Source organism: Cotesia glomerata, linkage group LG9 (genome assembly GCF_020080835.1).
Source record: "Cotesia glomerata isolate CgM1 linkage group LG9, MPM_Cglom_v2.3, whole genome shotgun sequence".
In the NCBI taxonomy this organism is placed as follows: domain Eukaryota; kingdom Metazoa; phylum Arthropoda; class Insecta; order Hymenoptera; family Braconidae; genus Cotesia; species Cotesia glomerata.
In genome coordinates, this window is record NC_058166.1 from 9,668,520 (window position 1) to 9,696,033 (window position 27,514).

The 27,514-nt window shown below is 29.9% G+C and overlaps 1 protein-coding gene and 1 pseudogene across 5 annotated transcripts; both read left to right on the forward strand.

Annotated features, from left to right (window-relative positions):
* The first annotated feature begins 906 nt into the window (after positions 1-906).
* On the forward strand, positions 907-19,686 carry LOC123271837 (rho-related BTB domain-containing protein 1). 5 transcript variants are annotated; one of them, XM_044738322.1, is made up of 13 exons: positions 907-1,273; positions 6,011-6,301; positions 6,628-6,731; positions 8,659-8,856; positions 9,284-9,734; positions 9,839-9,924; positions 10,644-10,767; positions 16,212-16,346; positions 16,550-16,573; positions 17,004-17,157; positions 17,630-17,760; positions 17,835-18,226; positions 19,136-19,686. In XM_044738322.1, exons 2-13 carry the CDS (start codon positions 6,122-6,124, stop codon positions 19,365-19,367), a joined length of 2,211 nt encoding a protein of 736 aa, XP_044594257.1. In that variant the 5' UTR covers positions 907-1,273; positions 6,011-6,121; the 3' UTR covers positions 19,368-19,686. The 5 variants fall into 5 exon arrangements, with proteins under 5 accessions (XP_044594257.1, XP_044594259.1, XP_044594261.1 ...); XM_044738324.1 differs by having other exon boundaries at positions 907-1,268; XM_044738325.1 differs by lacking the exon at positions 907-1,273 and adding an exon at positions 3,677-3,881.
* LOC123272307 lies at positions 8,896-8,979 on the forward strand (annotated as a pseudogene).
* Positions 19,687-27,514: the final 7,828 nt, after the last annotated feature.

Sequence of the window (27,514 nt, forward strand, 5' to 3'; positions counted from 1 at the left end):
GAGAATTTTCAATTTTCTTAGCGGGAAGTTAAAAATTGTAGGAAAAGTTACAATTGTAACATCGTAATCCAAGACCAGACTTTCAATACATTCACTTTGATAAATTTACAATGTTACACCGTTAAAATTCGGATGTTTACTATTTTTGAAGGCATTTTTTCGATACAACATCGTAAATTTTAAAATGTAAAATTGTCAAAGTAACCGCATTCAAAGTCTATTCTTGGATTACGATGTGACAATAGTAATTTTTCCTACAACTTTTTTTCTGTGTATTACTCTCTAAACATGAATTAGTGAAAATTCACTGGAATAAGTGAATATTCACTAATTCTAAGTGCCAATCGAACCACTTTAAAACCAAAGTATGACTAGGTATACCTAGTCATACAAAAAATTGAAGCTTTTGAATGATCAATACCACTTTTTCTTCTCAATTACAACCATAAATTTCAAAATTTTGAACTTTTTAGTCCGAATGATCAGTACCCTAAAAACAATCTTATCTGATCAAATCCAAGAACCTAATCAACAAAAAAACAGCAATAAAATTAAACGCATCAACACAAGGTACACCAATTCACTACCCTTATCTCTTATATACATGTCTCGCTGGATTGATTTTTCTCGACCTACGTCACTGATTCTACCCAGCATGCGCAAACCTCTATTTATCTTTTTTCGAGTCCAAGCCAAATTTCAAAAACCATTTTGTCGATTTATCGAACTATTTCTTCTCTTCAGAATCAAAAATCCAGCTCATAGTCCCAATCTCCAATTTCTCCTCCAAGAGAGAAACAATTTTAGTCCAAACTGCATTGCATGAAGCCACTTTCAAAGCATGATGAGGAGAAGGAGGAGGTAGTGGTAGTGGGACATTAAAGCGCGATAGCAACCGTCGGTTGAGTATAAGCTTGACTGTAGCGAGGTCAAAGAGGGTTCATTCAGTTTAGTAGCGTGTTTGTTATACTCTCGACTCTCAACTCATCACCATTGTCTCTGAACTAGAGTATTTTATTTATTTAATTGCAAACCATAGATGCGCAATCTGACAAAATAATTAATAATAATTTATTAAAAAAAATTCAAAGTGTTGAATAAAATATAAAATTAAAAACATCAGCTTCGACACTACAATTCAGAAAAATAGTCAGTGGAACGTTGAATGGTTAATCATAAAATAATTATAATGCTGATTACTGTGCTGAATTTTTGAGTTAGTCGGGGTCAATCCAGTGGAGAAGGATCATGAGCACTTAGAATTTAGGGTGCGGTTGGTATCTGAATTTAAATAAATATCTAGTGATAGGACAGAAGACTAGTCTAGTCTAACGAGTGATTTAATTGATTTTAGGAGCTTTTGTTTTGTTAATTGAATTCTTGAGCGGCGTATGCATATTGAACAAGTTAAACTTTGTTTAATGCTACTAAATGACAGCCGCGTGGTTTTCATTACATAATGCAAACCCAGTTACGATGCAATTGCGTATTTAAAGGCTCTACGTGCATGCACAATGCTAGTGCCAGAGTTGCTGGTTTAGTTACCAGCTTTAATATTTGATTCCATTCGAGTTGTATGTTGTGTGTTGAATGCATGATGCCTTTTGAGTGTCGATTTCTTAAAGTTTCGAATTTCAGCTTGCTCATTCTGGATTTTATTTGTCAGTCCTTTTAGGGTTATTATTTCGAATTGTGGTGCAATTTTTTGGTAACTTATAAAAAGTTTAGCTATTGTCAATTTTAATAAAATTATTAATTCTGTTTTATATTGAAATTAAATTTCAAGATTTTTAAGTTCAGCGAAAAAATTATAAATTATGAACTATTGTAAAAATTTTTTTCTTCCAAGTTATTTTTTGAAGTAGTATTAATTTTTTTTTTTGACAATTGAAAGTTGGAAATTTTCCGAAAATTAATTTCTATTTGAAATTTAATTTTTTCAAGTTATTAAAAATTTTTTGCTCTTGAATTTGGTTAGAAAATTTAATAAAAATGATTGAATAAGAAAATTATATTTAAAAATTTTCAAAAACAAATTTTAGACTAAATATTTATTTGAGAATTTGAAAAACTTAATGGAATATTAATTGATTGTCGATAGAAAATGTTAATTAAAAAATTTTTGCATTGTTGCCGCATATTGAAAAATGTAATTGAAAAATTTTTGAGGGTTGAAAAATTTTAATTAATTATTGATCCCAATAAATTCAATAAATTGCAATAAATTTCATTTCTCGCTTCCCTTTTACAGTATGAAGTACTTCAACATGTCACATATGATTTTGTTTGTTCAAATTTGAATATATATTACAAATCTTTCGAGATATTTATCTATTAAACATTTCATGGAAAAATAAATTAGTTTAGACAAGCTTGTTAACAAACAATTTGAGTTAAAAGCTTATACCCGATGAAATACAAAGCTGGCAATGAACTTGACGGGAATAAGTCGAATCCTTGACAGAAATGATCGACAATACTAGTTTCGAGTAGCCTATAATCAATGAAGCTATACTCGCAATACAAACACAAACACACATGACATAAATACTTAGATATAGATATACATTAGGTGTTACGTATAGCTGAGTATATAAGTGTAGGCTATGCTTTTAAATCATTATCATACAATTAAATGACATAACATTATAAATAAAATAACAAAAGTATAAGTAAGGTAAAAGCCCCAATAGATGATCATGTATCAGTATATGATCACTCCATGTATTTGTATACCTATATTTGTGAATATAGATATACAAATACATGCAGTGATCATATACTGGTACGTGATCATCTATTGGGGCTTTTACCTTACTTTTGAAAATCAGTGCTTATATCACACAAGAGATTTTTTCGGCTCAATCAACATGCACGTTTATTTAAATATTAATTAATAAAAAATTTTTTTTTAGTAAATTTGTATTTTAATTTGAATATTTGAATAATAATAATAATTATAAATGTTGATTGTACATTAGCTAAAAGCTATTTACAATCTCATTATAGTTTTGTTTTATAATAATATTTTTTATAAGATACATAATCAATTAATGGTAATAATTTTAATGTTTAAAACTATCTATACATTATTTTTAATTAATTTTTTAAGCTCTATTCGAAAAATTTTTACTCTGTCTTCTTTTAATAACGCGTTTGGTAATTTATTGTACCATAGTAATCCTTTATGAACAATTGTTTTCACGTCCGTTAATAATAATAATTATAATAATAATAATAATAATAATTTTGATGTTGATAATGATATTGATTTCTGGAATTCTTAATAATAATAATCACTAATCACTATCGTACTTTTTGGATCTTTTAATCATACTTAAATATGTATATGCAATAATATTGATTTGACCTCGTTACAAGCTTCCTATATTTAGAATCGAACATTCAAGAACAAATTTAAAAGATTTAAAAGTTCAATAAAGTTTATTGCATGTAATTAAATAGAAAACTAAAATCAAAAACTTAAGTATTCGATAAATAAAAAAAGAGAAAAAAATAGGAAGTATTATCCTGTAAATATTTCGCAATTTTGTCGCCGCTTATTTAACCTCTGGCTATCGATTGAATTTCATAATAAAAAAGGGTTAACATAAAAAATAAATAAAAAACTAGACATTGAAAGTTTTTTTCATATAATATTAACATGTAATTCTAGATTTTATACTTTCTGACTAACGCGTATCTATTCGCTATGATCCCAACCGCAATCTGATAAAAATAAATCAATATCATATTATCTGTTATACATACATATTTAGACAAATGGACTCGCACCGCAAGATCAGTATCTATCTAAGCGTGAATTAATTCAACTAGTTGAATAGTCTTATGCTTAATTGACGTACAATGTAACTACAAGTGTAATTATTTTTTAAATTATTATTTGAATAATAAATTTAAAAAAAGAGGCTGAATATTTTTGCATTGTCCAGTAATTGTCGGGTTATAAAGAAGCTAAAAATAAAATTGATTATAAAAGCCGGTGAATGATGGGCATGTCTGTGTTAATATAATTCAGACGCTTATAACAAGAGTGGTCCTTTTATTTATGTTGTATTTTTTTATTACAGACAGGCCTTTCATTTAATTCACTCCATTTAATACAGATTGAATTAACACTGGAAAAAAACTAGATGATTTAAGTACAATATTATCTTCTAAATTTCACTCTTGCTTCGAGATTTTTTGTTCGAATTAATTCAAAAAATTAATTTATGAACAGAATCAAGAAAATAAAAAAAAAGAATGAAAATTGATTTTTAAAAGTTCATCATTTAACAATTTTACCAATTCAACATAATAAGTTTTAAATACGATTTAGGGCTCCTTCATTAATTTATCCGCGAGATTTTTTCACATCAAAATTTTTCATCAAAACTTTTAACAATTTCACATCAAAACTTTTAAAAAATAGATTTTTTAAAAGTCCAATTTAGTTGTATTTTATGACGATGTTATACTCTTGACCCTCAGATTTCGAAAATTTCACAAGAAAAAAAACCCGTTTCAAGACAAGAAATTCTTATATCAAGACAACAAACTCTCTTCAAAATATTTTGTTTGGATCAATTAGTTTTTTTCAGTGTAATCTGTTTCAAAGATGAGAACTCGATTTTCGAAAACCGAAGTGAATTCAATAACTTCCCGATTTTTTTAAAATCCTTGATTTTCATAGCAGAAAGTTAAAAATAAGGAAAATTTTGTGACGGGCATATCTTTATTATAAAATGTGTTTATATAGTCAAATTTAGTACCATCGGAAAGGATATAACCTGAATTTATGTAAATTTCCACGGTTTGATATTTTTTAGTTGATAGTCAAGCAAGATTTTTTAGAAATTTATCTATGGCATTTGTCGTCATGGTAGAATTTTCAGCTAATTTTGCTATTACAAAAATACACGTTTTGGATCAAAACATTATGTCTTATCATCAAGATAGCGCCTATAATTCTTGACCGATGTTCGTAAAAATTTGGTGATGATATTATTTTTGATTGAGAAGAAATAGCTTATTTATGTAAGCTTTAGGTTAAAGCTCATAAAATATTTTTCACTTGACTTGTAATACTGTCATTTTTCAATTATTTTTAGCAATTTTATAGAGGTTAAAAGTTACTTTGAATCAATTTCAGGTAGGGTAAACGTGATGCAACTTGTGAGTGGGACAGCACTCACAATTCTTGATCGATCTTCATAAAGAATGAATATACAGTATCAGTTATTGTGAATTAAATATAAGTTAAATAATTTATCTTATATTTACTATGAAATCTACTTTCCATATGCTGAATGGCGTTTTTTTTATATTTTATAAGAGATTTTTATTGATAAATTTGGTATCATCAAAATGGCCTTTATCAAAATTTGTGCTTATTAACGATTTTATATATTTTTTAGTAATAGTCAATTTATTATGGCAAGTTTTTGAAATAGTTTTAAATAATTTGTTGGTTCTATAAGTTTGTGGTCGTCACATTCGTCCATTGAATAATTAATCCTGTGATAGCAATATTACTTTCAAAATTTATATAAAAACTATCCAAACTATGTAATATAAAAAAATCATTAAGCCAAAATTTTAGTGTGTATGAATTTAACTATCCTTATGGAATTTTTGTTTATTTTAAAAATAATTTTCATTGTTAAATATTATTTTTTGAATTCATTTAAGAATTACTAAAACTGCGTATATTGTGATTAAAAATATCGAAAAATTAAGTCAAAGCTCATTTATTCATAATTTGTATTCCTCAGCTGTCACATTATCACTACAGATTTTGAATTATTACTATAATTATTATCGTGTAATAATAACAACAAAAGAAATTATTGAATCAAAGCATTTAGCTTTAAAATTTTTTTTTTTCAGTGGAGAAATAGTTGAAGCTAACAACCCTTATCTTAAAAATAATATATCTTAAAATTAATTTATTTCTTGGATCTTATAATTGTAAATTAAAAATTAATAATTAAAAATAAAATTTCAGATCGAATGAACTCGAGTATCCTGAAAGAGGACGAAGAGGACGAAGAAGCAGCGTTAGGAGCAGACTGGATTTACCGGTGACAAATTTTATGAGCAGGTGTAACTTGAGGTGATGGACAATGAGCAACCGCACCAGGAGCTGGTCAAGTGTGTCGTTGTGGGAGACACCGCTGTTGGAAAGACCAGGCTGATTTGCGCCCGTGCCTGCAACAAACACGTGTCGCTATCGCAATTGCTGACCACCCACGTACCCACGGTCTGGGCCATCGACCAGTATCGAATTTACAAGGACGTAAGCCGCAAGAATGAATATAAATAACAAAACATTCTTGTACATAGACCTTAAACCTCCTTGACAACTATTTATTCCTTTTTGCTTCCTCTCCTGCCTGATACTAATATCATAAATAATAATAATAATAATAATAATAATAATAATAATAATAATAACAATAATCATGACAATATCCATTTACCATAACAGTAATAAGACTTTTAATAATAATGATGATTATATAGTCCTTGAAATATACACTATCTATTCCCAATATTTATTCGATTCAATAATTTGTGGCCGTCGCTCCACAAATTTCCTCGGCATTGGGCCTCGTGTTCCAGGTCCTTGAGCGTTCATGGGAGGTCGTTGACAATGTAAACGTATCACTCAGGCTATGGGATACCTTTGGAGATCATGAAAAGGATCGAAGATTTGCATATGGAAGGTCATTATATTTTATAATTATTATATACATCCTCATATATATTCCATGTGTCTTCATATATCATCATATGTAACATACATGATCATAAAATCCCTGGCGGATCTGAAATACCGTAGAATTACGGTATTATACGATAAAAATACGGTCGATATCCCGTATGGCCACCGTAGATTACAGTAGCATTCTACTTGCACAGTAGAAACCGTAAAACACCGTAACGTACAGTAAAGAACGGTGAAAATACGATAGAGAACGGTAGAATTATGGTAGCGAACGGTGAAAATACGGTAGAATATATACTTATGAACTTTCCGCACTGCCGTATCCCAACGGTAACTTACCGTCAAATATACCTTATTTTAGCGATAAGTTACCGTACAATTACGGTACATTACCGTACAATTATGGTACTTTAGCGTACAAAAACAGTACTTTTTTGACCAGATAATTATACACTGATAAAAAAATTAACTTGACTCAAGAACCAAAATCTTGAACCAAGAATACTATTTTGAAGAAAATGATTTTCTTGAGTCAAGAGAATAAATTCTTGAGTTAAGAAATTATTTTTGGTCTAAGAAAATTTTCTTGTTTCAAGAAATTATTTTCTTGACTCAAGAAAATCATTTTCTTCAAAATAGTATTCTTGGTTCAAGATTTTGGCTCTTGAGTCAAGTTAATTTTTTTATCAGTGTAGTATTTTACTAACAATTACGGTATTTTACCGTACAATTACGGTATCTTACCGTACAATAACGGTAAATTATTGTACAATCGCGGTACTTTGCCGTAAAATCTCCGTAATTTACGGTGTTATACTGTATTACAGTAAATCACTGTACGTACCGTACCCTAGCGTAAATTTGCCGTACATTACCGTACTCTACTGCACTTTGGATCCGTCAGGGATCATTTTATACTTGAAGCTATAGAACTCAACCAAGCTCCATAAATGACTTTGTAGAAATAATAAAATTGTACAATTTCATTCATGATCATATATGGTCATGAACACATATGCACACATGATTCACAGGTGATCATGTGTGATCATTGATCTCATATCATATATTTAAAGCAATAATAGTCGATTTAGTTTTATATAATGATCATATGTTACCATATATTTTGATATGTGAATATGTGTGACCATACATAACTTTATATCTTGAAAGTCATAGTATTTTTAAATTTCAGTCATGATTATGGATGATTATATGTGGTCATGATCACTCATGTTCATATATAACTTCATACATTAACATAATTCATTAACGTACTTCATACATAGTCTTCATATCTGATAATATATGTTTGTATGTGATCTGATAGGTGGATATATATTATTAATGTAACTTTATAGTAAAGTTATAGTATCGCAAAATTTTAATCATGATAATACATGGTTATATGTGATCATTAATCATTTTATTTTTAATGCAACAGTTGTCAATTAAACTTCTTATATGTTTATTTATGATCAAATATATTCATATTTTATCTCACAAAAGTGAATATATATAATAACATGACTCTATGTTGAAGTAGAATATCGTAAAGTTTGATTTATGATCTCATATGGATATATATGATCATGATCACATACGTTCATATACAATTTCATACATTAATCTATATTTAAAGGTATAGTATTCCAGCTTTATTCATTGTCATATGAGGTCATATACTTATGATCAAATCAAATAGTATGTTCATGTATGATTTAATATGTGATCAGTGATCATATATGATCTTATGTAACCTTATGTACATATTTATGTTACATAAAGCTTTACTTATGGTCAGATGAATTATCTCAGTTCATATTTAATGTCCCGCATGATCTTCTGTGATAATATGTACAGATATAAAATGATTATTATTATTATTATAATTAACTTATTTAAATAAATGATATTTAAACTAGGTCAGACGTTGTTCTACTATGCTTCTCCATAACAAATCCCGTATCTTTACGGAACTGCAAACGAATGTGGTATCCAGAGATCCGACGATTTTGCCCTCAGACCCCGGTCCTGCTGGTTGGTTGCAAAAACGACTTGAGATACATGTATCGTGATGAAACATATCTCAGCTACTTTCGTGATCGTAGTCCATTTGTAAGGTAAAATCATACTCTTTTTGTCTAAAAAGTTTATCATTAATAACTATAGTTATTAATGATAAACTATTAGCATGGCCCCTGCGCAAGGATGACACACAAAATCGTGAAGCGTTCCACATTTTTTTACAAATATAAATAATGCTGTGAAGCGGGAAAGAATAGGAGTTACGGTAATTATTACGTGAAGCGTTCCACATTCACGCAACAGGATATTGGTAGGAAAGAATTGAGAAAGGAATGTGGAGAGGATCATCTTAATGTGAGTTTCTAGAATATGCGAGAAAAAATTATTAGATAGCTATCAACAATTCAACAATAATTACACTGAAAAAAAATTAACTTGATTCTAGAGAAAAATTTCTTCACTAAGAAAATCATTTTGAAAAGCTTCATTCTCTTTATATTAATTATTAATTATTAATTACAGAGCAACGAGGAAGAGTGACCTAGTGATGCCGGATCAAGCACGAGCCGTCGCCCGGGAACTAGGAGTCCACTATTACGAGGCAAGTGTCTTTACTTACTACGGAGTGAATGAAGTCTTCGAGAACTCGATCCGAGCGGCTCTGATAGCCCGTCGTCAGCAGCGATTCTGGATGACCAATCTGAAACGTGTCCAGCGGCCACTTCTCCAGGCTCCTTTCTGTCCGCCCAAACCAATACCACCAGAAGTAAATCTCGCACCCAGCACCTACGAAGAAAACATGAAGGCTCTCTGGATGCGACCTGTTCATACTGATGTCACGCTGATAGTCGGCAGCTGCACTTTTTCAGCTCATAGGTGTCTTTTGGCCGCTGCGTCTCCGGCTTTTCATAGGCTGTTTTCTATGGAACTTGCTCATGAACTTACTCCTAGGAGCTCCAGTGAAAGTAGTATGGTATGCAATTTTCTTAACTCGGTTTTAATAATTTATTATTATTTTTTATTAGGTAATTAATAATAATTCTTGTTAACTTTTGTTTTTATATTATATTATTTCAGGTTAGCACTTTTGGAGAAGCTACTGTTGGTGACTTTAATGATGATACTGAATGTCTCATACGTAATGATCAAGTCAAACCAGCTAAGTAAGTTTTTTAAATTATTTTATTTATTGATTTATGAAAAATTCAAAACTGATCTTCATAATAAAAATTTGAAACTGAAAAAAAAAAAAAAAAAAAAAAACAAACATATTTCTTTTTATAAACATTTTATTTCATTTTAATGACAATTTTTTATTACATTTTTAGTTGATAATTTTTGACTTGACAGTTTAGAAAATTTTCTTAGATTTGTAAATTTATCTTCAAATAAAAATTTATCAAACATTGAACTATAATTTAATTATTTTTCTTATTTTAATTCGATTAATTTTTCATTATTGTCTTTAATTTTTCCTCGATAGTACTTATTATAATATACTATTTGCGGTAATTAATTTTTGTTAAAAAAGAAATAAATTGAATTTGACGATTAATAATAAAAAATAATTCTGTAAATTGTATAAAATTTTACATATGCCGAACCATTTTTTAGTTTTATTTAAAAAATAAATTAGAACAAAAAAAATAAAATTGTATGGGAATTTTTTTTTTTATAATTAAAAGTATTTCTGTTTGACTTTTAAATTTTTTTTTTTTTAATGAATTAGGACTAAAAACAGTGCACTCATAGTTTTTTTTTTTAATTTCTACTTACAGAATCTTGTTAAAATTTTTTTTATAAATATTAAAAATATATTTTCTTAAGTATTTAAATTTTATTATAATAAATTACAAAAAAATAATAATAAATAAATTTACAGAGTATGGGAACAATTAAAACGACGATCGAGTTTTCAAGTTTTGCCAACAATGGATCAAAGGAAACCAACAGGAGCATCTCGTGAATTAAACCATCCAGCTTTTCAAAACATCCGCATTAATCTTGTAAGAATTTAACTAAAGCTTTACCACTCAATTAAGTATCTACATAGACAAAGACACAGTAATAAAACTAAATAATAATTCTTACACATGGCACATAACTACCAAGAATTTTGTCGCGTGCGATTCGGCTAATTCAATGACAAGTTGCTCTACTTTAAATTAGATTTAACCATAGAAACATATCAACCCTAAGTGGTTGACCTGTGTTAATCTAGTTCTTCATAATCTTTATACGCATAGTTTTATTATTTCAATTAAACACGCACGGTTAAACAAAAGTTTTATTATAATTGCCGTCAATTATGTTGATTGCTTACTAGAAACATTGTTATCAACTCTAAAAATAACCGATTTAGATAACTTTAATTATAATATAATTATTATTTATTCACAATTTTATCTTATTTAATACTTTGTGTAAGACTCGAGGTTTATATTTTGTATACCACTCATATTTATTTATATATCTACAAGTAATAACCCGACAATGACTACGGAATGAGACATATAATGAAAGCCAATATAATTAAGGGATGACAATGACTGGGTGACGTTGTACTAGGACCCATCGCGTGAGGTCCTCATGAAGGGTGGCGTCGGAATGCCCCTAACAATCTCTCTCGTAGTCCTCTCAACCCTCGTTGAGTGGGGGCGAGTCTTGTCACGGGCTGGGGGTAAGACCTTACGTCACAGATCTTGGGCCTCACGATACTCGACAGTCGTCAGCCTCGGCAATAAGAATAGCGTTGCTTACAGTCGGCCGTCCTGATGATGCTCGCGTCCTCGCGACTAGTGGTCAGCTGTTCGTTCAAGTGACCATGTCACTTTGCCTGCTATATCACTATTTTCGACCTAAAATAATATTCGAGTATTATCAGTATTTGAAAAATATAAGATATCATGCAATATCATGCAGCCATTCCTGTTGTAAGATCAAAGCCGTTCTCGTTTTTATCAAAAATTAACAACACATTATAATTAGACAATAATCATGTGCATCCTCTACCTACTAGACTCAGGGCATGTGTCTATACCGCTTATCCAGTCATACATGCTTAAACTTTAGAGCCGACCAATTGGCACCAGTGACTTCGTATCTGACTCAGCCGTCCACCGGATACGAATCACTACTCGCCATATAGCTTGTCTGCAGCTCTAAATTTTAACATTCCATTCAATTTTCATGCGTATAATTTCAAGCTTAACTCATTTACGTCATTAGTACTCAATAACGATTGCATGCTTTGTGACAGATATCACTAAAACCACTAGCAGTACGGAGAAACCACTGCCAACCGGCGCTTGATCGATTAAGATCTTCGCAGTTTCTCGACGTAACCACCAGGACGTTGGAGTCGTCGCCCGGTCATTACTGACCGCCCGATCGTTCAACGATCACACGACTCATATCGGCTTTCGCCAATTAAACCACTAGTAGTGCGGAGAAGCTACTCCCATACGGCACTTGATCGATTCCCTAATCTTGCAGTCTCTCGACGCAACTACTAGGATGATGACTCCCTAGCCAGCATTAGGATGCAAATCCTCCTCCATCTGGCCTCCATTTGTAATGAGTTAGGTCATATTCGGTGCACTAATGAAGTATCCTTGCTGCTACGGAGCTCAGGATCACTCCAGCTGTTCACCAACTCCTCCAGGTTTGCACTAATAAGTGCCGATTGTTGCTGCAACCGCTTAATTTTACACTGTCAAGAGTTGAACGGCCAACGTGATGGTCCAACTCAGCTTTTTATCTAGAACAGATTAAGAGTGTCGACGATGTAACGTCTTACCACTGAAATCCCTTCAAGATTCCTGGTTTTCCGTCTACAATCATAATGACGGTCCATGACGTACTCGATGCACACGTTCGTGCATCTCATGCACTATCGTCAATTGTTGAAAGATCTTCAACAGCTATCGCTGCCGTCCATACTGACTCGGTAATATCTGTACAACGGTTACTCGAGCAACAGACGTATCCCAGACGAGTTGATACTTCAGCACTCGTCAGAACCACCTTCGAAGCCTAGTCAGAAACTTTGAAGACATGAATTAACATTTTAGCTAGAGACAGATGTAATGCTCTCGACGATATATAAATCTTATCTTCATCAAGCCTTAATTACAATAACTTAATAATTATTTTATTTAATTTTTAATGGTTACTATGCTCACATATTCTATCGCTGAAATTCCAGCTTAAATTTCAATCATATTTTATACAGGTACGAGAAACCACATTTCGTTCACTCAACATCCAAGAAGGACGTACAGCTGATTCCCCTTACTTTAAGATACTCAACGTACTCAATGTTAGACCATAGCAATTCTAACAACCGATACCTCATAGCTGATGTGACAATATACTCTAACCAGTATCCACGACCCTTTTTTTTTTTTTGAGGTCCAGTTGACCTGAGTTTACTACCTGACTATTACTTGTCGTAAAATTAACCCGCAGTCTTAAACAAGACTACTATTATTTAAGGGACAGTAACTGCGCTACTGTACAGATTCAAACCAAACTATTTTGCAATTACGTAAATATCGATCTTGTTGACCGACGTTTCTATTACTTTAAGATCTTAAAATCTTGTTCTGTCGGCAGGGCATTCAATAATTTCGTAGTAGTCCGATACCACATGGTGATTTTAAAAATGATAATTTCGATTACAATTTAAATTTGCAAACTTCATCCGAGTATTGTGCGATATTAATTAACAATGCTCAGTGATAACTCTTCGCAAAAATACCGATATGAATTTAGAATATAGTGCTGAATTATTTAATCGCTCATCTAATTCTTCATCTTTCTAGTATGCAATTAGTACATCAATTAATGACCTAGCATTCACAAATAATCGACTTCAATAATCTATACTAATATTATAAAGGGGAAAGAGTTGATTGTTTGTTTGCATTAAATGGACTCCGGAACTACTGAACCGATTTGCAAAATTCTTTCACCGTTGGGAAGCTACACTATCCCCGGATGACATAGGCTATATTATATTTTCAAATTATTGTTAAATACCCTGCGAAGCCGGGGTAGACTGCTAGTCATTAATATTATTAATTATTTATCTTTAACTTTCGTCCATCAACTATATACTTTGTCAATTTATAACTGACAATTCTACTTTACGATATCAAACGCTTAACAATTTTATTTACATCTTGTTTAAAAATGTCTAGCCAATTCGATATTATTACGGGACGTTAAAATTTGTTAAATAACATCTCTTACAAAACTATCTGATTTTTCTAACTCAAATGATAGTGCTATCATACTAACGTAAGGTTGGTGAAATTAGATAATTATCTTTCGTTTTAACTAGCTTACAATCAATGCTGAGGAGCATTTCAATAATACAGTACACAATAATTATTTACAATCTATTGTAGGACTACTTCGTACTTTGTGCATTATACCGATGAGTTTACTTAGACCATAACCGACACATGGTTGCCACTCAACTTTTGAGTACTTACAATAAGGCAATAAAACAAGGGTTTCTTGCGAGATAAAGACTTGGCTGTGAGAAAACTAAACCCGAGGTTTCCTCGTATAGCAATTCTAATACTATGTCCTTGAAACCATCTGTTTTGTGTTGTTATGTTTTTAAAATTTTCTTAAACTCGACTCAACATAATTTTTCTACCAACAATGAATTTTACTTATTGAGTTACTGGCAACACACGTAATATTTATTTTCAACGACTAACGAAAAGGATATTTTGAACTTTTCAAAGACTTTAACTAGAAATACTTTTATACCAACATGTGTTATTTAGGCATTTCGAATTTCTACGTTATAACTATTTACTAGTTTCTATTTTCTCCTTTGTGTATTGTTCACAAAATATATGTGACCACCGGGTTCTATTTTATAGTTTTGCCAAAGATAATTTCTTCAAACTTGGTGTCATATATTTTATATATATTATTAACATGCTTATTCATTATTTTTCAATCAGATTTGAGTATATATTCTAACTATACCTAACAATAAGTTCGTTTTCCGAATTGTTAATCTTTGCAATTTGCAATAACTCCACATTAATAAAATCAATCATTCTACTCTCTTATAGCTAACTAATATCCAATTGTAACGATTAAAAATCAAGGCGTTACTAAATTATATTGTGATTCTGATTAAGACTACTGCTTATTTATTTTGAAAATGTATAGTTACTTATAACCGCGACAACATTCTTTGGAACCGCATAGCGAGTACTCACTACTTGATCGCGCAAGTATATCAATGCTACATCCGGTATGCATAATTCGGAGTTCTGCTTCATTATTTATTAATTTACTATTTCTTCATGTTATTACAATTACTACTTGCAATAACACTTTATTTATTATCGAGCAAGCATTACTAAGCTTACTTGATTATACCTCTTAATATACCAACTCAAGTTGTATCATAATTAATTACTTTTAACTTCTACATTACCAAATTTATCGTTCATTATAACGCTGACACTCAGTGTCGTATTACCAAATGAGCGATAATGAGTTGACCAGCTTTAGGCCCTGATTCCTCATTTGCTGATGATTTAATTTATCGTAATCATTCGTTGTTGATATCGCTCTGACGTTGAATCCAGTAACTTTTTCAGCGTTGAACTCATCATCCATTCTCTGCACCGATTGCTGGTGGACTCGCTGAGAATGCAATTTCGGTTGCAACACAGCTCACCATTGAGTTGTTCTGCTTCTTCATAATTCCACCTTCTCCAGATGCTTTAGTCCTGGTTCCTTCTGCAAGCACGACTCCTCTACAAAGCCTATCTCGACCGCAGCTATGGATACTCCTAACTACTTCAATTTTTCAGAGAAGTTGCAATTTTCGAAGATGTAGTAACATGACCTTGGGTGATCTAACTACGAAGTAGCCAAATTTGAGGATTGAGTAGGGTTAACCCAGCACTCAACGTAATGACCTTGAAACTAATGCGAAACCACAATATTTGCACTAACAATAACTTCTCAATTATAATTAATATATTATAACTTATTATAACATTAATACACCACACTTTCCAGGGAACACGAATTTCCAATCCCACTTCTGATCTGTAAGACTCGAGGTTTATATTTTGTATACCACTCATATTTATTTATACATCTACAAGTAATAACCCGACAATGACTACGGAATGAGACAGTTAATGAAAGCCAATATAATTAAGGGATGACAATGACTGGGTGACGTTGTACTAGGACCCATCGCGTGAGGTCCTCATGAAGGGTGGCGTCGGAATGCCCCTAACAATCTCTCTCGTAGTCCTCTCAACCCTCGTTGAGTGGGGGCGAGTCTTGTCACGGGCTGGGGGTAAGACCTTACGTCACAGATCTCGGGCCTCACGATACTCGACAGCCTTCAGCCTCGGCAATAAGAATAGCGTTGCTTACATTTGTTTATTCGCAGACAGAAAATTCGAACGGTGTCCAACAATCGACAACTGTAGTTACACTTTCAAAATTGATAACGCCTCAATCAATGCAGCAATGTCTTCAATTTATCTACACCGGAAGCTTGGACAAGCGTTACCACGATCTGCAAGTAAGAAATTTATTATAATTAATGACACTGAAATAAATTTTTCCTTTTTTCTTCTTAAATTAATAAATTCTCCTATTGTTTAAAAATAAATAATAAAAGTCAATAAAATTTTTGTAGCAAGTTTAATCTGGTTAATCTTAAAAAAAATTAATCGGTTTTTCCATCCGCGTTAAATTTTTATTAACCCGATTATGTTCTTTCAGACAGCTCCAATCGGGTTGTTACTGGTTAGTAAAAATTAATTTTGTTATGAATCAAGTGCAAGGTGATTTGCATCAGCCATCAGAATCAGATTCGATCAAAACAAGCGTCATCCGAAAATATTAATATAATTAATAAATTAATTAATTATTAAGAAAAATAAAAAAACTTCTCTATTAATAATATCAATGAATATCAATCATCGACTCTTACTCGTTACTTAAGTTGTTAGTTATCAGATCACATTAGCATGCACTGCATCCGAGCTTACTCTTGGTTCTGTTAGATCTTTCCAGGACTCATCCATCATGGCAATAATTCTGTAGCGGATCCATCAACTTTAAACTAAGATAGATTTATAGGAGAATCGCTTGTATATAAATATTTTTTTTAATCACCAATTTAATTGTTAATTATGACAATAGCTAATGCTTTTGTCGCTTATTTTGTCCCCAGGAAATCCGACAGGCCGCTGAGTTTCTGGAGCTCCCGCAATTGCTCATGGTACTTGGTAGCATTCAGGCAAGGTCCCAGTTCATGAACAGTGATTTAAATAATCAGTATAAGCAAGTTGTAAGACAAAGATTAGAAGATATTTGTTTAGAACAAGGTAATTTATTTAATCTATATAATTAAAGGAAGAAAGAAATTTTTTTTTTATTGTAATACAAGAAAATTAGTAAAAAAAATCTACATTCGAAAATTATAAAAAACGATGTGCAATTTTTAGAAAATGATTTTTTTAAACTTAAAAGCGATTATTATAGTTAAATTGTGTATCATCAGAAAGATCTTAACCTGATTTGTGTTTTTTTATGACTTTATATATTTTTTAGTGATAGTCAATTTTTTATGTCAAGTTCTTGGAGGAGTTTTGAATAACTTGTTGAATCTATAAATTTGTTCCGTGACATATTCCATAAAATAATTGGTAATTGATCTGTGATAGCAATATTATTCTTAAAATTTGTTTCAAAATTACTCAAGCTATCATCTATATTGTCATTAAAAATATCGAAAAATCATCAAGTCAAATTTTTTTACTCAGAATTTTAATTATACTTATTGAATTTTTGTTTTAGGTTTATTTGCTGACGTTATTTTTGAACTGGATGATGGAAATATGCCAGCGCACCGCGCAATTTTAACTACAAGATGTGATATGATGAAGGCCATGTTTTCGGGTGATTATCGTGAAAGTAGTGCTAAAGTTGTAAGTATAAATATTTATTATTTTTTCTTCTATAATAAGTGAAATTTTTTATAATAAATGAATAAAAATTTTAGATTGTTTTTCCCGGTGTTCGCGAATATACATTTCATAAATTTCTTTGTTACTTGTATACCGACCAAGTGCCACCGATATCATCAGCACGTTGTCTAAACCTGTTAGAGTTAGCAAACAGACTGTGCTTACCACGGCTGATAAACCTAGTTGAAAGTAGAGTAATTGAAGATCTAGAACGATTGTCTCAAAACGACGGAAATGAAGCTGTAGAAAGTTGTCTGAGATTACTAGAACCCTGTAAACTCCACAATGCTAACCAACTAGCCGATTGGTGTATGAACCATCTATGTGTAAATTATAATAAACTCTGTAAAATGTCACCAAGAAGTGTCCGGCTCTTGCATCCGGATAATCAAGAGTATTTGAATGAACATCGTTGGCCACCTGTTTGGTAATTAATTATTTAGATTATTCTTTACTAAAGAATCTTTAGTTATTTCACGGTCTAGAATACTTCAAGCCAACAAATTAATAGTTAAAATTTTATTTTGAAGTCACATATTTCTTTTCTTAAAGTTCATCAAAAATATAATTAAACAAAAAAAATTTTGTTATTTTAAATGTCGATTTTCATGATACGGATATTAGCAGACATCTGACAGTTCTTGAAATTTTTATAACCAATTAATTATTATAAAAAAAAATATCTAAAAAAATTTGCACTTATAACTTTTTGCTTTAAATTTTTACAAAAATCTAAAAAATTGTTAACTAACTGTCAAATTCAATATCGTCGATTTTTAATTTAAAAAAATACCTATTAATATATTAATTAAAAAAAAAACTTCGAAAAAATGATTCAAACGATTCAAACATATTAATGAATAAATCGACATTTTAAGACATTTTTTTCTTTTTTATGCATAGAATATAAAAAAAAAAAATAATACTAGAAATCGCTTAACTTAAGTGGACAAATTTTATTGGCCATTTTTAGTCGATATAAAATATTTATTAACATGAAAATCTTTAAATCTAACTAAAAAATGTATTCTTACAAGGTTTTATGAATTTACCGTGAATTTGTCGTAAAATAAAATAATTTTTACAAAATATATCAAAATGATGATTTTTTCACATATAAAAGATTTGTAAAACTATGAATGCACTTTTTTAAGAATATTTTTCAATAATAATTTAATAAATTAAAAAATTGTCATACACTTTCTGATTTCAGTATACTTTTTTTCTTAAAAAAAAAAAAAAACTAGTTGACCATGAAACTAAAAAACTACCCATAATTTTATGTTAACTTCAGTAAAACATAATATTTTAATAATCATCTAATTTATAATTGCAGGTATTTAAAAGACTACGATTATTACCAAAAATGTCTAGCCGAACTGGACAAAGAAAACAAGCCGACGTTGAAACGTAATCGCAACCAGTCGGGTTGCCTCTGTTTTGCGAGGTCGAGCAAGACCTCGCGAAAAGAAGAAACTAATGGAAGATCGGGTGTCTCAAATGGAGACTCAAATGCAGAACGCCCGTTATTCGAACCATCCACGACAGAATCTGGTGAGGTTGTATGACATGAGCCCCGCGGCTCAGGCCGCTCGGTCAGATTTATTCTGATACCCGTGCTCATAATATTCATCTGCACTATTTTTACTATTTTGATACTGCTACAGATTTATACTTAACCGTGTAATTGTAATGTCGTATAATTATTAATTATAATTAAATATTAAATACCGTTAGGAGATAATAATAAGACACTACTTACGGGATTAATTTTTTTTTAATTACTGAATACATTTGTGAACGTGATTAATCTTTACAAAAAATTTGTTTATTCCCGAGAAAAAACTAACTTTTAAAAATATTTAAGGTAAAAGCCCCAATAGATGATCACGTACCAGTATATTACCACTCCATGTATTTGTATATCTGTATTCATAAGTATAGGTATACAAATACATGGAGTGATCATATACTGGTACATGATCATCTATTGGGGCTTTTACCTTAAAGTATAATTTATTTTCTTTGCGTTAAAAATATGATTATATAAAAATATATTTTAATTAAGCTAAGTGTTTAGTAATGCACAATAAACAGTAATTGTTTTTTTTTTTTTTTTTTTTAATTTACAAACCACTAAATAAAATGAACTGTATAAAATCGTAAGAGTCCAAATAAAAAAAAAAACACTATTATTATTATAATGATGATAATAATAATAATGCATTTCCACTAATGATCTAGTCAAATGCTCCGAATTAAATGCAGATTTTAAAAATGATGTCCAACTATTATTTTTACCGCAATTTATAAAATACAATAGAAAAATAAATAAATAATAATAATACTAATAAATAGCGTAAATAAAAAAGGTTTGAACATATGAATATTTGTTAGGAATTGTTGGCGTCTTCTTCCTGATTAAAGTGATCGACTAGGCTGGAACTATCGAGATAGTATTATTCTCGATAATTAGATGAGACTGGGTAGTCAATATTTAATGATAAATGATAAAATATAGTTGAATTAATTAAAATTAGCTTGTAATTTGATACATTAATAATTCTAAGTACATATTTTTTCATTATATTTTTAAATATATTTCCATAATTGATTGATAGTTTTTATTGCTTCCAAATTTTTATCAATTATTTATTGCAGCAAATTTTAGTCTAACAAGCATATCAGTCTCTAAAATTTAGTTTATTTTAAATTTTAATTATTGATAAATTAACAATAACAATAAATCAGATGAATTATTTTGAAAATAGAAAACAAAGTAATCAATTGAGTTGCTGGCAACGTCAATTTAAAAGTCAACCTAACTGTGGAGCGATCGTTTTTTTACGAAATAAAAATAATAATAATTATAACAATTGATACAATAATAATAGTAATACCAATTATTGAAAAAAATTTGTTTGTTGAAATAAAGTTTTTTTTAATTATTAAATATCTTTACACAGTCATATCATTGCCTGTAGTTTATAATACAAAAATAAAATAAAATATTGAAAATATATTTTCTGAAGACGATGTATGTAAAGCTAAAATTTTTAACCAACCGTTAGACACACTGATAGAAGGATTTATTAACTATAAATAATTTAATTTATTTGAAGACAAATATTTAATTTATTAAATTTTAATAAATATTTTTTAACATTCAATAAATCTTTATTTGGGAGAAAAGTGCGTTTATTAATAGTTAATAAGTATTTATAAATAGTTAACAAATATTTATTAACAGTTAATAAATATTTTTTTAAGTGAATTTGTTTTGCTTGCAATGTCATATGATATAAAGATTGCTTATAAATAAAAATCATTTTTATAAATTATTTGCATTAATTATATTACATTATAATAACGTTTATTGTAAAATACCAAATTCTATTACAGCTCATAATTATCTTTTATATTTTTAAATATTACAAAGGTTAATTTATTTAGTGAATTGAATTATTATCATATATTCCAGCTATAGGGTTATAAAAAGTGTCAAAAGAAAATTGCTATTTTTGCTTTTTATTTTAAATAAATTTTTGTTAACAGTTAACAAATATTCATTAAACATTAATAAATATTTATTAACAGTTAATAAATTGTACTCAATAAATTACTTATTAACTGTTAATAAATATTTGTTAACTGTTAAAAAATATTTATTAACATTTAATAAATTGTATTTAATAAATAATTTATTAACTATTAATAAATATTTATTAAATCCTATGATGTTAAAAAATCATTTATTAACAGTTAATAAAGCTTATTAAATATAAGCAAATCCTTCTATCAGTGCATTAATTAAATACAAAGCAATAAATTAGAACTTATGCATCTAAAAATTAATAATTAATAATTAATAAATCAAACAAAATTCGCTGTGTAATATTTTGCACCTTTAAATATATATAAGTATATATTATTAAAATATTATTATTTATTGTCCTACCGTATAAATCTTATATAATAATTGATAAATAATAAAATAAAAATTGTAAACAATAATTATTATAATTTTAAAAATAATTGACAATCTATAGCTTTACCATGACATTTTTTATACGTAACTTAAAATTGCACCCGATGTCACTTAATGACATTATTCATTAATCGTAATAACAATTTTAAAAATTTTAAGACAAGTGATGATTACTTATGACTTATTAAAAAATTATAACCAAGTGTGTAAAATTGTTTTTAAAATCATTAAAATCCAGCTTTTTTTTATGCAGGCAGTTATGATCTCAATTATTATTATATATTTAATTAAATTTTTTTTAACAGAGCGTTATCAAAACTGTAAACTTCCAACTTTTATTGAGTAATAAAAATAATTAAAACATTATTATTATTGTTATTATTTTTACAGATGGGTGAAGATATCGTGTAAAAAAAATTAGTAAAACGGTTGACCCTAAAGGTCATCCCTGCAACTTCCCGCTAATTTCATACTTAACCGCTCAAAATTGCACTTATTAATTTTTGGAGCTCTTCGAGCTTAAAAATATAGATTTCGTGTCATTTTGAGCTCTCCGAGCTCAAAAGTCTGGTAGAAGTTTAATAAAACACTATTTCTTAAATTTTCAGACCGCAATAACTCTTGAATGAATGAACCGATTTTCACGCGGTTGGTGGCACTCGACGCAATTTGTTAAGCATCATAAAGAATTTTTAAGTTTAATATTCTTGATTTGAGTAGAAAAATTCTTGATTTAAGGAAATTTTTCTTGATTTAAGGAAATTTTTCTTGATTTAAGAAAATTTTACTTGATTCTATGGCACGCCGTTTTACTTTTTAAACTCATAATAAAATAGTTGTCATAATAATTAATCGAAAAGACCAATTCCATAATAATTATAACAATTCCATGACAAATCGTACCGATATATTATAACATCGTATTTTTTTACTTTATTAAATATTGTGCGTAAGTAAAATATTTACAAACTATGTATACATATTGAAAATTGTGTGCATTTTTATTCTTTAACATATAATTAGTTATTTCATAAGAAAAGAAATAATTATTTTGATTTATGTGTAATATATACGTTAAGTATTTATTTAGAATGTACAATTTCCAATAGGCGAATATTATTGATGCTGCATCGAATTTTATTTTTTTTGTAGGAAGTGAAATAATATGACGATTTTATAATTTCAAGTATCGTCCAATAATAGCTAAATATTTCAACGATATAAAAAATTAATGGCTTTAAAATTATGTACATAATGCTAATTTCTTTAATTTTTAACTGATTCTAAAGAATTATAACTTATTGTTGAAAAAGTTTTTAATGTTATTTTTGAAGACATCCAAAGTGCTAAAAGATCTATATAATTGACCATTAAATTTCTGTATCTAGTAATTTTTTTTCGCATTATTAAATAAGTAACGAAAAATAAAAAATAAATTACCAGGGAAAACTTTATTTCATAATAAAATATGAATAAATTTTTATAAATCATGAGCTTGATTTCATATTTATTCATGATGTTCTATCATCATAAAAATTCAGCAAGTACACTATAACAAAATATTTAAGGAATTATTTTGACCGTTTGAATTAATAAATAATTCGAAAAATTATTTTTACCGACCGTTACGAATGATTTCATGAATTAAAATTATCAATATTGATAATTTTAATTCGATGTCTGAATTAAAATTATCAATATTGATAATTTTAATTCAGACTTCGAATTAAAATTATCACTAAATATTTTCAATGCAGCCAATACAAAATGGCGGGATTTCATTGGTCTCATTGAAAAGTGGAAAATTGGCCTTGGGTATTGAGTACCATCCGATCAATTTACCGATCAATTCCAAAAACTAATCAGCTCTCAACCTTGAAAAACCACGTCAATCGCCGCCAATCTGGTCAAAATCGGTTGATTCGTTGGAGAAATATCGTGAGCGAAAGAAAACCGAAAAAAGTGTTTTTTCGGAGTTACTCCAAAATTTCTAGTTTGACAAATTGAAACTTGAAAATTCTTTATGAGGCTTAAAAAACTGCGTAGAATGCCGCCAACTGCGTAAAAATCGGTTCATTCGTTCAAAAGTTATTGCGGTTTGAAAATTCAAAAAATAGTGTTCTATGAAACTTCTATCAGACTTTTGAGCTCAAAGTGCGCAAAAGCACAGAAAAGATATCTTTTTGAGCTCGGAGAGCTCAAAATAACACACAGATTGTATTTTTGAGCTCAAGAGCTCAAAAAAAACGGCCATGTATTAACGGAATTAGCGGGAAATTGCAGAGATGGCCTTTAGGGTCAACCGTTTTCCTAATTTTTTTTTTTTTTCAAATTTTTTGGTTTTGATCTTATTTTTTTCATTTTTTTTTTTTGTTTAATTGAGGTCTTTTTTTGCCTCATGTTGATTTTTTTTTGTGAGTTCTCGGCGATACTCAAGACTCGTAAGAATCGTCGTTTTCCCTCGACGACGTTTTCTGAGAGGAGAATTTCTAGATTTTGATGGTAATAGCTTTAGTAAAAAAAAATTTTTCTTATATGATTTTTCGGGAAGGGGGCCGTCGTGCCTCGGAAAAAAAAATTTTTTTTTTCGATTTTTTACAAAATTTTGACTGATTCGTTCAAAATAGATGGAAAATAAATTAATTTGATGGTTAAAAGCCACAAAAAGGAAAAATCGGATTAAGGGGGCCGTCGTGCCCCAGACTCCCCTAAACCTCTCATAACCTTTGAACGGCTTGACCGATTTTATCGCGGTTGGCGCCATTCGAAAGGGCTTGACCAAACTTGGATTTTGAATACAATTTGAACCGTTTTAAACCCGTAAACTTTGAGAAATCTTGAAAAAACTACAAAAAAAATTTTTTTCAAATGTGGTTTTTTTGCAATAACTTTTAAACGCCCGAGAAAAAATTTTTCTATATAATCATATATAATTGTATATAATCATATATGATTATATATGGAATCACATATATAATTATATAAAATTATATATAATCATATATAATTATACTTGATTATATATGGAACTGTATATGAGGTCATATATAATTAATAATAATAATATATAACATATATTAAATAACATATATAATTAATATATAATTATTAATTATATATGACTATATAAGGAGCAATATACAGCCATGCAAGATTATACATAGTCCCATATCTAATTATATATAAGTATATATAATTATATATAATTAACATATATATAAAAAATTTTTCTCGGATATAATCATACTTGGCTGTTATAACCCCATGTATAATCCATATATAAGTCTATATATGATCAGATCTGATTATATATGAATGAGTCTTTATATAATTAGATCTAATCAGACTTGTATAGTTAGATGTGATCAAAATTTTTTTATTTGAAACAAATTTTTTTTTGATAATCACAAATAGTGCAAAATGGTGTTCATAATTACGTTTAAATAATATATTCTGAAATACAAATTTTTTATATTTCCTATGAAATGTTTTGGTCTGCTCGACTACTATCATTAGTAAAATCATTATTTATTTTATGAATAATTTATTAAAATAAATTAATTATGAACTATGACTATCCAAATATATTATAAAATCAATTTTTATATTATATTTAAGATAAACTCATATGATGCATTAAGTAGATCATAGAATCATTATTGTCTAAGATAGCAGCAAAGCAGACAGAAACTTCAAGACGCACGGAGATCACCAAAGTTAAGCCGCATTGAGTAGGGTTAGTAGTTGGATGGGTGACCGCTGGTGTTATAGCAGTAAAATTATATACTGACATTTTTTTTGCATTTTAATTATTTTTAGAGAATTGCGTAGGACCATATTAAATACTCTATCCATAAAATTAACCCAATAATTAATTAGATGTGATAAATATCTATTTAAACATTGTTATATATAATTATATATGATTATATTGGGCCATTTTTCATATATAATCATATATAACCAATTTATATATAAATATATATAATTATATATAAATATTTTTTCTCGGGCGGCTTTACCGATTGATTCCAAAAACTATTCAACTTTCAACATAAAAATCCACGTCGATCGCTGCCACCCTGGTCAAAATTGGTTCATTCGTTCGTGAGTTATCGTTGTCGAAATAAAACTGAAGAAGAGTTTTTTCGGAATTATTTCGAAATTCCTCATTCGATTAAATAAAACTTAAAAATTCTTCATGAGCCTTAAGAAACTACGTCGAGTGCTCTCAACCGCGTGAAAATCGGTTGATCCATTTAAAAGTTATTGCAGTTTGAAAATTAAAACATAACAATAGTGTTTTATTTTTAAACTTCTATCAGATTTATGAGCTTGGAGAGATAAAAATGAGACGAAAACTATATTTTTGAGTTCAAAAATGCAATTAGTGCAATTTTGAACGCTCAATTATGAAATTAGCAAGAAGTTGCAGGGATGGACTTTAGGGTCAACCGCTTTTTTGATTTGTTTCTTTGTTTTTGAAAAAATCTATTCTTTTTAATTTCTCGCTAAGAAAATCAATGATTTTCGAAAAATCAGGAAGTTATTGGTTTTACTTCATTTTGCAAAAATCGAGGTTACAATAGATCCCGACGTTTTCAAGTCCTAAGAAGCTTTCCTGACTATTTTTACGATGATGTCCGTACGTCTGTATGTATGTATGTATGTTTTTTTTTTTTTTTTTTTTTTTTGTAGGGGGGGGAATCCTTTTTACGGATTCTAGGCATAGCTGTTTGGCCTGAATATGTGGCGACTCGACGCAGCGTCATACTAACTCGACACTAACGCCCCTACCCACTAAACCCTAAACCCCTTTTCCTTCTTTCCTCTAATCCCTCATGGAAACCGCCGTCAGGCATTACTTCGTGAGGGGAGGATCTAGCTACTGCTCTTTCTTCTTGTAGCTAAGGTGTTATTTTACCTTTCTTCTAGTTGTTGTCATTTGCTCTTCTTCTTTCGATGGAACGCAAGTCTATAAGGACTTCTGTTGCAAATGTGCTGATGGCGTTCCAGGAGGCTCTTGATGACAACATTGCTTCTACTATTGTCTCTGGTTGGATTTTCTTCTTTAGGATCATCTCCAGCTCATCTCGCTGTGGGTAAAATCGTGGGCACTCAAAGAAAACGTGCTCCGCGTCTTCATTGATTCCTGGGCAGGACGGGCACTCCGGTGAATCATCATGCTTGAAGCGGTAAAGATACGTCCGAAAACATCCATGTCCTGACAACAACTGCGTCAGATAGTAATTGACCTCGCCATGACTTCGGTTTAGCCAAACGTCGATCTTCGGTATGAGACGGTGTGTCCATCTCCCTGTTGTCGCGGCGTCCCACTGCGATTGCCATCGTGCGATGCTGTTCTGCCGTTCTTCAGCTCTGAGTTCCTCGGCACTTTGTGTGGTTGTCCTCTTTCGTTGGTAAAGGTTCCGTCTTTCCTCAACTAGGACTCTGAGCGGCAAAGTTCCGGAAATGACACACACTGCTTCCTCTGATATTGTTCGAAAGGCGCTTGCAACTCGTAGGGCACTCATACGATATATTGGTCCAGCTTTTCTCCATGAATCTTGCACCTCTAGTGCGTCAGCCCAAATTGATATTCCGTAGGTGAGCACCGATGTGACTACTGATGACAATAGTAGCCTCCTGCTCTGCTTTGGGCCTCCGACGTTCGGCATCAATCGTGCGAGACTAGCTTTCACTACTGACGCTTTCGTACAGACGTGT